Here is an 11,568-nt window from a genome sequence, read left to right as displayed (position 1 = left end):
AGGCTCTGTATTCCATTACTAATCCCTTGAGCTATCCAGCCCCCTGAAAATGATTCTTTGGTTTTATTATTGCAAAGGCCATTTATAAAATCATGAACTGGATTTAGGAAAGCAACCATGAAATAGCAAGGGACAACAAACTGATTGAAATTCCTTCAATGTATTACGGGCTGAAGTCTCTCAGACAGTAGGATTGGGGGAAAAGTTATATAGAGAGCACCTCCATTCTTATTTCAGCAGCATGACCGGCTCACTAAAACGTGGCAACTTTAGATCCACTGACCATGCCTCAAGGAACTAAATCCTAAATAAAGAAAATGGAAAAGCAAACTATGAAATAGCCAATAATCTTTATTTTGTACTCCCCCACCCGCCATCCCTCTTCAAAAAGCACTACCGGGTATATTTGTGCATGTGAAAATATCGTATAAATTTAGAATGATCTCAAATTAATAAAACAAAAAAAAACCCATGTATATCTCAACATAGATGCTTTGTTTCTTTGAAGGAATAGAAAAATTTTGGCTTCTAGAACAAGGAGGGCAATGAATACTGTACTCTTAAAAGGTCTACTCCATTTCCACTGATTTTCAAGTTAACATTCATGGCAGAAAACTTCATTTCTCTAATCACATAATATTATTTTTTAAAATATGACTAATTCATACACTAATATTAATTTACTTGGCATTAAAAAAATCACAATTTCTATTAATATATTTGTATTAGATCCAAAGCCCATATTCTAGCATTCAAGATAATGCATTACACTGGCCCAAACTGGGATTATTTCAAAATCAAGTAAAAGTCCATATTTATTCCAAAGTTGCTAAAATATGCTAATAAAATTAAATTTGATGTTTTACATTAAAAATAAAATATTTGGTTTATCTCTCAGACATCTATAACATATAATAAATAGTGGGCAGTATAGTAATATAATAAAGTTTTGTGATACCCTGAAATTTGATGTTTTCTTAAAAAAATTCATAATATACTTCATTTCAGCCACAATATCAATGAACAACAGATTTGCAGAAATAAAACAATATAAACACAAAATGCTACAGTATGTTTTTGTTTTTGTTTTTTTACTTTCCGGGAATCTACATGTCCTTGTAATTAACGTTAAGTCCAAGAAATGTACAGAAAACAAAACAGATAACAAAACAATTTTAAATCATAAACTATAGATTTAAATTGCCTTGTTTTCCTTCTAACTGCCAGGGTCCTCTTTTACCCGACAGTGTTTTGGACACTGTGCAGGTTCAGCTCAAGGTAAATTACTTTGAACTATGGCTCTTTTTTCCAGCCTTCTTGCTATGTACAGCAGTAATTACAGACATGGCTGAAATCACAGTGGATTTCAGAGAAAGCCAGAATTAAACACGATAAAAAATTTTAAAAATAGCTACTTCATAAATATTTATTATTTACATTTAGGGGAGATCTTCTAGTCTGGAGAATTTTTATACAAGTATCAATAGCTGAAATGTATGAGCAGTAAGAACTCCAGCAGTTAAAGAAGGGCAAAGTTAGAATGCAACAAAGATAGAAAGTATGTTAAAGTCAACAAAAATAATCTGCACAAAAGCAAACAGGACATGATAGAAACCTTTTTCTTAAAAAATATAAGGTATTTCACAAAAGCCTGAACATTGTACATGTTAGTACTAAAAACGGGGGCAGGGGGAGAGGAGGTTTCATATATTTTCATCACAAAAATATTTACCAACACTCCAACTGGAGTTTTCTTTTATGTTATTATGATTATCTTACTATAGAGGGAACGAGGTTGAAAACTGTATACAGACTAATGATATCATCCTTAAATTACAGTCAAGGCAGTTTACACATTATCTTCTCATCTAGTATCTTAATGCAAAGGCCCTGGAGAGAGTAAAGAAAATCAAAAGGGAAGATTATGGTCTTTTTATTAATAATACTTGTCACTGGTAATAGAAAAATGGAGCCGTGGCAGTCCTTTAGCCACACTCCAGCTTGAGTTTTTCTTCAATCTCACTACATGGAGCCACAGGCCAGTCTGTTTCAAAAGGGAAAAAGCCAGAGTAGACGGTGCGTTCTTGTCCTCAGTCTTCCAGGAGTCATTCTCCAGAGGAATCTGGTGATGGGAGGGCAGAAGCACCACCGCCCCTTCAAGACGCCAGGGAAGCCCTGCAGCGATGCTGCGCTGTCCACACTGCAGGGAGGGTCAGTGTGCCCGGTGCTTTCTCTTTTTGTGCTTTTTGTCCTTCTTCTTGTTGGCACACTTAGGGCAGAACCACTGCATTTCTTCTGGTGGTGCAGCCATTATTCCAACACAGGGCCTGCCCATGAAAATAAACAGGTTGCAGATAATCAAGCTTTAAATATATATATAGTCATGTATATTATGATAATACATATACATATATACATATATTTTCCCTTCTATGTTTTCAAATAATTTTAAGTAATTACACAACCTTTAAGTCTATTATGGTATAGTTACCCAAAACTCAAGACAAACAGCTCTACTTTCTGTAGCAGTACTGCTGGATGTATGGATGATTACATTCCATAATGCCTCTTCATAGGCGCTAGTGGAGAAATTAATTAGCTCGTTCATCCTTTCAGCTGGGAAGAGCATAATTCTTCTGAGCAACAGTTTTGTTTTATATTATAGATACCATATATCATCTAACTGAAAGGGTTTCTCTTCTTATAGCTGACATTTTAAGATAAAATGAGATTATCTGTATAAATTCTGCTCAAGTTTCCTCAGTTTGGGAAACTATTGAAGAGGTAAAAAGACCAGACAAGCTATGTATTTCTGCACTTTGTGACATGTGACATTAGTTACCTCAATGTTATTGGCAAGTGTGCAGCTCTTAGAGAAAACTGCTAGAAACAAAAGAAAGGGAAGCTCTATACTCCTTTCTTTCCTTTCATAAGGATAAATAAGCTAAACAAAGTACTTGGAATTCAGGCTGCATAACAGCAGTCCAAAGATTCCCGATTTTTGCAATTAATTATACTTTGCTGATTTTGCTCTGCACACTATTTAGGATAGCGGCTGAATTGGGAGAAAATCTCAACTGGATCAGGTCACTGCTCTCCCAGGATTTGGTCGGGCACTCACCAGTGGTACCAGTCGTCACAGTCATCACAGCCGATCATGGGACTCCCGTCGTCAGGCTTGTTACACCCAGGACAGATCCAGATCTGGTTGCCCCACTCATCTCTGATCTGAGGTTTTTAAAGGGGGAGGGGACAGAAACAGAATGGGAGGGATGGGATAGGAAGAAAAGAACCAAAAGAAGGATAGGATCAGAATGATTATATTGTAAACCTAACAAAATAATAAACAGGAAAAAACCCCACCCCAGTAGATTAGCTATTACAGTTCTGATCATGGTCAGCACTGTTCTGGGATTAAGTGAAAAAAGGAAATAGCTACTAAGTGCTCAATGATAAGACATTTCAAATGAATTTTTTAAATCTTTTTCTATAAATCATAAAAATAAAGCATCTTATGATCACTTCTGTGAACAATATGATCTGTCATCACCTTTATCTTAAAAAATGCTATCTGCACCTAACTTCTTATGACAAGGGTTTTTCCGGCAGTAACAACTGCTGTTTTTGAAGGCTATAGAGCTCAACAATATGTTGTTTCTTCAATCACATTCATAGGCATGGAATTAATATATACAGCCAAATGTGCAGGTATCGCCACATTACTTATTAGCCAAAACCTTCTCCTGAACTAGCTGATAAGATCAAGGATATAAAAGAGCTGTTACTAAGTAACTTTCCATTCCTTTTATGACATTTTCAGTAAAGTACAATCAAGTGAAGGGCAAATGAAATAAGGGACTCAGGAGACCAAAGAACTACACATGGTAACATTAAATTCACTTAACTTAGTAGTTCTGAGTAAGAGGCAGCCTTATGAATTCCACACTAACAAGACCAATTTGGAAAAAACTATTTCATAATGGACATTTAAAGATAGCAACAACTAAAAGCTAATGTTCAAAAATTTTTACAGTAACAACTTCATTGTTTATTGTACAAGAGGTAACCTCTTCCTAGATTTTCAAATACAACACTGACTTGATATGCAAAAAAAAAAAAAAGAAAAAGAAATGCTTTTCTGTGTGGGTGACAGGTTTCTTGGAGGCATAGGCATTTCATTCTGCTGAAGTGCTAGTCTATTTTTGATAGTTTCTACAAACACAAATTAAGCTGATATGAAAGTATCCTAAAGACATCTGTGGGCACCTGCATCTTTGACTGAGCACATTCCAATTTCCAGAGAACCAGCAGTTACCTTGTGCCAGCTGTCTAAGGTTAAGAATGGTCCAGAACCCCAAGTCTTGAAGCTGCCATGCTTGATCAATCCTGCGCTAGTTGATTTTTCTTAAAATTTTATGGTCGTGACTGTTTCTACCTGAGAAATTTGCCAGAGCATCATAACAACTAATGCCCAAAACTGCAGTTTACTAAGTTATTTCAAACCTCTGACTTGGCTTAATAATCATTAAACAACCCTGGGTGGGTCAAGAATGGGGGAGCCGAGTTACAGGGATATAGATGTCAAGCTCGGAGCCACACTGCCAGGAGTGAAAGATCAGTCTTCTGCTCCATGTACTAGTTATGTGTGTCCTCCAAATCACATATTCTGTCTCATTAGAACAGAGAAGACTTTTCATCTGTATTATTTACATATCCAATACATCTCTAGGAAGTTAGTGCAAAAATCTGGAGAATTAGCTAAAGCCATAAAATCACCTAACACTAATCCCTTAGATACAGATGAAGAAAGAGGATGAGGATGCTAAATATAAAATCTTTCCTCATCAACCCATACAGATGATTTTGCTTCAGTTAAACACTTTATAATAGATGGTCCCTGACTGGGCAAATTGGATAACGAGAAATTTTTGCATCAAATCTTCTATTTTTGCCTTGAATTGCCAATGTCATACTTTCCTGTTAATTTTTATCTTTACTGAGACAAAAATTGAAAAATTTTGAGATTTTTTTCTTCTCATCCTTCTTTGTATCATTACAGTGCCTCTATATTTAATGATTTGTTGACTTTTTTTTTTTCCAAAATTCTTTTCCTTAACAACAAATACCATCCTTATCATTTTCTGACTACCTAATCATCCAGAAAGATCTCTGTCACCACAGGTCCAAAGATCATACTCTATATATTTGGGGGGTCATGGCAATGGCAGTTCACTGTTATGTGCCTAAAATCTTTTGTTGTCTGTTCCTGTGTAACTCTACAGTGCCAGAAGAACATATTTATATACATACTTTGTTATTAGCTTGAATTCAGAGTATGAATAAGACCTAGGTACTATTAAATATAGAAAATACCTGAAACCAACTCCCATGACAACAATGTGCACTCATTCAACAAGGTAAATTTTGTGATGTGAAGACAGGCTGCAGTACTCAGAAGCTCTGTGGCCTGAAAGTTCATTTCCATTCAGTACACAAGCTCTAGTGTATTCTGGACCTTAGCCAATGAAATACTACAATTAGTGCTGCTACTCAGAAACACCAGCTGGCCCATGAGATCTGTGTACATTACATAAATTAGACTCATGTGAAAAATTTAACTGCTTGATCAAGAAATTAATCATGGAATTTAAATATCACTAATCATCCCTACATAATAGTATATATGTATATAATCATATTCCAAAACAACATCAAATTAAAATAATGCTTTGACATTATTTATGGAATCTAAATATGCGAATGCTGCAATACAAAACTTTGAGCCAAAAGCAATACCTTTCTAGTCTTTAGAATTGCTTCTAAAATTCAATAATGATACACTTGACACTGCTTTTAATTGAAAAGTTTCATGATAAAACTACATTCTTAAATAACTTGTTCTTAAACACTACAGAATAAAATGTAGCTCACCACGTAAGTGCTGACAGTCTCTGTCACCACACTCCGGACCGGGGCTTTGGAACTTCCAGCTCCAGAGAAGGCAGGGGACGGAGATGTCATTAAAGCAGGGGATGTGGTGGACTGTGCAAGGAGTGGCAAAGGCACGGGGGCAGGAGTCACGTGCACAGGTACAGGAGCAGGGGCCGGTGGGGGCGGTGGGGTCTTGGGTCTGTTCAGAGAAGGAGCTGGCTTAGCCTCGGGAGCTGGAACCACTTTGCTGATAACACTGTTGATAAAGAAAAGGGAGAGTCCAAATAGTCAAAAGTCAAATCATGTATTTAAAAACATGATTCCAAAATAGCTTTCTTCTTTTCATAGCAAAATACCAAATTCAGAGTCCAGGGGTAGCTAAAGACATCAGAGTTCAAGGCCTTTTATCAATTCATCTCTCAGTGAATTCAGACTAATTCTTCATTTTCTTAAATTGACTCTCAATGACCTGATATTTAGACATTTTTAGCAACTAATATACATGAACTGCTCACAGAAATGGATCTGCTTTTGCAATGAGCAGGGTAGGCTGTTTGTTTCTTTCTGGGCAGGATTATACCATCCTATATTGACTTCAAATTTGGCCTGTGAAATATGACTGGAATTCTCAGTGGCTCTTCTGAATAGAAGTTTTGAGAGCCACCACAAAATCCAGTTTTTCCCTTTTCTCTCTGCCAGGAGTGCCCTAGATCCTTGGACAGTTTAGCTCCTTCAGTTACACTGCAGGATGAAGAGGATGTGGGGCAGAGCCATGGCAGCCATGTCACAGGTGTGAGAAGTGAACATTTACTGTTGGAGGTCACTCAGCTGTGGGTGTTGTTAATAACCACATGGCAGCCAGGCCTAGTAACTGTTTACAAGTCAATCTTTACTGCTTTACTCAAGTGTTTCTTATTCTAATGCAGACTGCCACTGAAAATGGAAATTGGATGATTTTCTTGCTTGGGCTTCATTTAGTTTAACTTAGGAATCTCAGAAGGGCTTGGGAGACGTTAAGTGGTAGGAGGGGCATATTGTTCTGTTCCCTAGGAGGGAAACAGCAGCTCCAGTCTTTCCTGGTGATGTCACAATGAATCACTAGAGCTGAATGAGGATGATCCATGTTTTCATAAACAATAACATTCAGAGATTCAGAGAACTCTTCCTCAATAAAAGCAAGATTAAATATAAAGATATACTGGACTAAATGTAAAGATACCTTAAATTCAAATTCTGGACCAGGTACAGCTGGTTATGTGATCATAGGTAAGTCATTTTAAAACACTGTTTACTGATCATCTATAAAAAGTTTAATATAAAACTAGGTACTTAACAAATATCACCTCATCTAGCCCTCACAAAACAGCTTCAAAGCAATACCTTGAAAAAATTTGCAGACCACTAATGGAAGAGCCAGGATCTAAACTCAGGCAATCTGTTTTCAGGCCCTGTGATCTTAGAAATGACACTATACTGTCTCTCAATTTTTACTGAGTTTTGCCTTATATATAAGGTAGAAGGAGTTCAAAGTGCTTTAAATATAACTGCCTCCATGGCATTTATAGGGTAAATACCAGCTATTTTTATGACTAGATTAAATTTAAAAATACTATTTTTGGAAGAAGCAGTTTCTCATAATAGTTTAAAACATGGTGCTGGTATCAAACTAAAAGGAAAGTCAATACACAGAAAGGTTAAGTAGAACACACGTGTTTTTCCTTGAGGGCAGTTGTACATAATGTGAATTTGATCTTTGATTCTGATAAAGATGACAGGTATCAAAATCCAGGGCCTGCCCAGGTGAACAGTCTTTAATAGAATTTCTCTCCACATTAATGACTTCCAAGGCTACAATGGTTAGGTAAGGATGAAGCAGAATCTCTTAAGTTTTTGGCCTTGATAGTCCAGGACACTGTATTTAAAGTAATTTAGCTGTGTAATATGCCCTAGCATCAGTACTAATCATACTATTAATACAAAGGACTATTTAAGGGGGAAAATAAGCAGCATATAATCAATGGTAACCAAACATACAAGGAGGTAAGGTAGCATGGGGGAGAATCAGAAGAAATAACAGACTGTATAAAGAGATCCATAAAAACTATAGATACATAATTATCAACTATAAAGCAACTCTGGTTACAATATCTTTAAAAAAGAGAGTTGAAATTATCTACTAAGAGGTTATAGAGAGAAAACTAACAGATTTGAAAACAAACAGACCTAGAAATAAAATATTCAGTAACTGAAATTTAAAACTCAATGAGTGGCAAACTATAAATTAAATAGTAGGACCAAAGAAATAATCTAGAATGTAACCTGCTGAAGCAAAGAGAATAAAACAAAGCATTTATTTAGTACATGTTAAGCCATAATTTTAAAGACAGACTGGGGCAGAGGCAAATTGTTAAGAATATCTGAAACTAGTATAGGACTGATGAAAGATACCAATACACAGACTTTTAAGAAGCCTAACAATGCCTAGGCAAGGGAATGTGTTCTTACACAATGGACTATGGTGAAGGTGTACAGGTGAATTGGTGGTGGGAATTCTATGGGGAATACACTTGAGAAAAGAAGGCATATATATATATATATATAAAATCAAATAAATTTAAAAATTTTTTGGTTTATTTATAGTGGCTGGATCAATGGGTAAAGAACCCACCTACAGGGAGGGCCAGCTGTATTCTAATGTTCTTCTATTATCCACAAGGTATAAAGGTATTAACTTTAAAATGCGATAACTTCTAGGAGAGTCATGCAAAGATTAGAAATAAAGTGTTACTACAAAAGTAGTATGGAGAAAAATGGAATGATAAAAAAGCTAATTCTTCTAATAAAAGACAGAAAGAACAGGAAGACAAAAAAAGTTGAAAATATGATAGATTTTAATTCAAAGTTCAAAAAACTGTATCATGTAAATGGTCAAAATGATTCAATAGTTATGAAACCCAGCACTGTTATTTATAAGAGACATGCTGAGCAATAGAAAGGTTGAAAGAGGCTAGAGTAAAGAGGTACATAAATGCAAAGATTGTAAGTTAAGAACTGCCAGTGATAATGATGGTTACTTTGTAATGATGGATGCTTCCAATGTGTCAGGAAGGTGTAACAATTTAGAGTTTGAGTGCATCTAAAAATCTTTCCCCAGAATATATAAAGTAAAATTGACAGACTATAACAGATAAATCCACAAGTGTAAGTGGAGATTTCAGCACATACCGATTTAACTTAGAGAGTAAGCAATCAAAAACCCAGTAAAAATAGAGGCTTGAAGAAAATAACCATTGATGAACATTAAAAAACACTGTATCAGGGCCCTCTCTTGTGGCACACTGGGTTAAAGCACAGCACTGTGAAGCTACCACAGCCACTGCAGCACAAGTTTGATCCCCAGCCAGGGAGGTGACCCACATGTCATGGCAGAACTCTCCTGGTCCGCCAGCTGCTCCCCACCAGTGTATTTCAGTCCATCTGTCTGTTCTGCTCCCCACTCTGGTGATGGTGAATCCTCTCACCGCCCACATCTCTGACCTGTACCCCAGTTGTGTATGAATAAATAAATAAATCTTTAAAAACAACACGGTATTTAACAAATACAGAACATTCATCCTTTTCAAGAATACATTGAAAACAGTGATCAAACATATTTCATTTGACAAAAGAATAATTTCAACAGTCTGAACATATACTTGTTACCTGGACTATATTGGTAGTGTAACTAAATTGAGTATATCATCATTAACAGCAGAGAAGAAAAGGGTAGGGGGTAAACTCCATGAAAATGATGCTGTTTTTTATACCTAATTAAAAGAATAAATTTGAACAATCTTTGGATATTAAGGTTAATTCACAGTCTTGGGTCTTTTCAAAGAAAAGACCCATTATCACTGGCAGTTTCTTCATATCCTAATTATGTATACCTCTGTCATTATTGCATACATTAGGCAGAATACTTCTAAGTTTCTTATTTGTCTTTGAGTTATTTTCAGATCAACTTTAATGAGTTTAATACCTAAAACTGCAGTGAGAACAGTAAGAACTCTTCTATAAAATATTTTACTTTCATGTACTTTTATCTTTCTAAAATATTTTAGAACCATCCATTCCCACTTTGTTTTCTCCTGACGATCTTCCTTCTACACTACTTAATAAGTGCCATGACCCCTCAGTATTCTGTTTGCCAGTATGGACTCCAATTCTTATCTACCAAATCATTCTCAAACCAAGAGTAATTATCACACCAATGCAAGGTACAAGCACATCATGAAGATTTCATTCTCATTATTTTCTGGAAATGTTTAAAATTGTTTAAGATTACACTGAACATATAATAAATTTGTTTCACCAGAGTCTTTTCTAATCCTTTTTCATTTTCTCCCTATTTAAAAAAAAAATCCTCCCTTGTTTGTAATGGTGTCCTTGAGAGTGGCTTAGCATTACAGCATAGTCTGTGGACATAAACAAATTGTTTGACCTATTTTATAAGGTAGTACATGAAATCTCAGAAATATCTTACACATAGATTATTTTCAATTTAGAGAAGTGGCATTTAAATGAAAATTATTCCTTCTCCAAAGTCAAATAAGCTCAATTCAATTATTACTTTTAAATAAATAAAACTATGTTTATACACACACATATAGATATATATATATCTCATTCATATTTTGTGAGTAGTCAAAGAAAAAGCATTAAAGCAAATTTGCAGTGTTGATGGACATGTCCTAAGTTTTGTTTTAAAGAAATTTGATTTATATTATATGGGCAATAAATTTTTTACAACTCCTTTGAATTTCATGAGAATAATCATTAGAGTTTAAAGTTAATTTTCATTTTAACTGCTTAAATTTCCTTTGTTGTAAATTCATACAGTTTTGAGAATAAACCTTTTATTATCTCTTCAACTTTGAACATCACAGAAATGTAAACAATATGAACTTTCTTATTGCTTGTAAGATAAACATCATATAACCTAATTTGATCATTGTAAAAATAATTTTGGATTCTAACTGGCTTTCACAGTCAATTTATTGTTTCTATACTTCTAATCAGTATTTTGCTTCACTCTTTTCTTGAAATATCACTCTCTCCTTCTTAGTTAATTGCATAGTAAGTTCTCCTCCAATGCTTTCTGTTGAATAAGCAATGTCTCTTAGAGTAACCAATACTGCCCACAGCTGTGTCCCACAATGGTTCCATGCTGCTAACATTACATCTTTTGAAGGATTTGATCAGAGTGCCCTAACTACTATAAACAGTGGGTTATTCATAAAAACGTGCAGAAGAAGGGATTTTCAGCAGGATTTCTTTACCTGTTTCTTTTCCACAAAACAGTGAAATAAATAGAATGGGTCATTTACAGCTTGGCCTGAAATGCAAACTCACAGGTTGACAAGTCAATAAAGGGCCAATCCTCACCTCTCCAGCTACACAGAGTCTTGGAGGTTAGAGGCAAACACAATTTGGAAATGTCTGCACAGGGAGTTTAATGATCCTCATTATTCAGCTATTGTGTGCAAACACTATGAAACTAGTAATCTAAATTATCAAAGTCTGAATAACTGGCTACTAAACTGCACACAAAGTTCAAAAGTTCCCTTACAATGGCTTACTTATTTACTCTTAAAAGAG

At 35.3% G+C, this 11,568-nt stretch overlaps 1 protein-coding gene across 1 annotated transcript in view; it reads right to left on the bottom strand.

Annotated features, from left to right (window-relative positions):
• Positions 1-348: 348 nt before the first annotated feature.
• Positions 349-11,568, bottom strand: part of TAF3 (TAF3 RNA polymerase II, TATA box binding protein (TBP)-associated factor, 140kDa) — a 152,270-nt gene continuing 141,050 nt past the window's right edge. The window contains exons 5-7 of the mRNA XM_004691235.2: positions 5,932-6,187; positions 3,122-3,228; positions 349-2,327 (exon numbers count right to left, since the gene is read on the bottom strand). Of these exons, the coding sequence (XP_004691292.1) occupies positions 2,213-2,327; positions 3,122-3,228; positions 5,932-6,187 (478 nt within the window). The 3' untranslated portion in view covers positions 349-2,212. The remainder of the gene's footprint in view (positions 2,328-3,121; positions 3,229-5,931; positions 6,188-11,568) is intronic.

The sequence above is a fragment of the Condylura cristata genome, unplaced genomic scaffold (genome assembly GCF_000260355.1).
Source record: "Condylura cristata isolate star-nosed mole 26May11 unplaced genomic scaffold, ConCri1.0 scaffold00030, whole genome shotgun sequence".
NCBI classification, from domain to species: Eukaryota; Metazoa; Chordata; class Mammalia; order Eulipotyphla; family Talpidae; genus Condylura; species Condylura cristata.
This window is presented reverse-complemented; position numbering and strand designations above follow the sequence as displayed.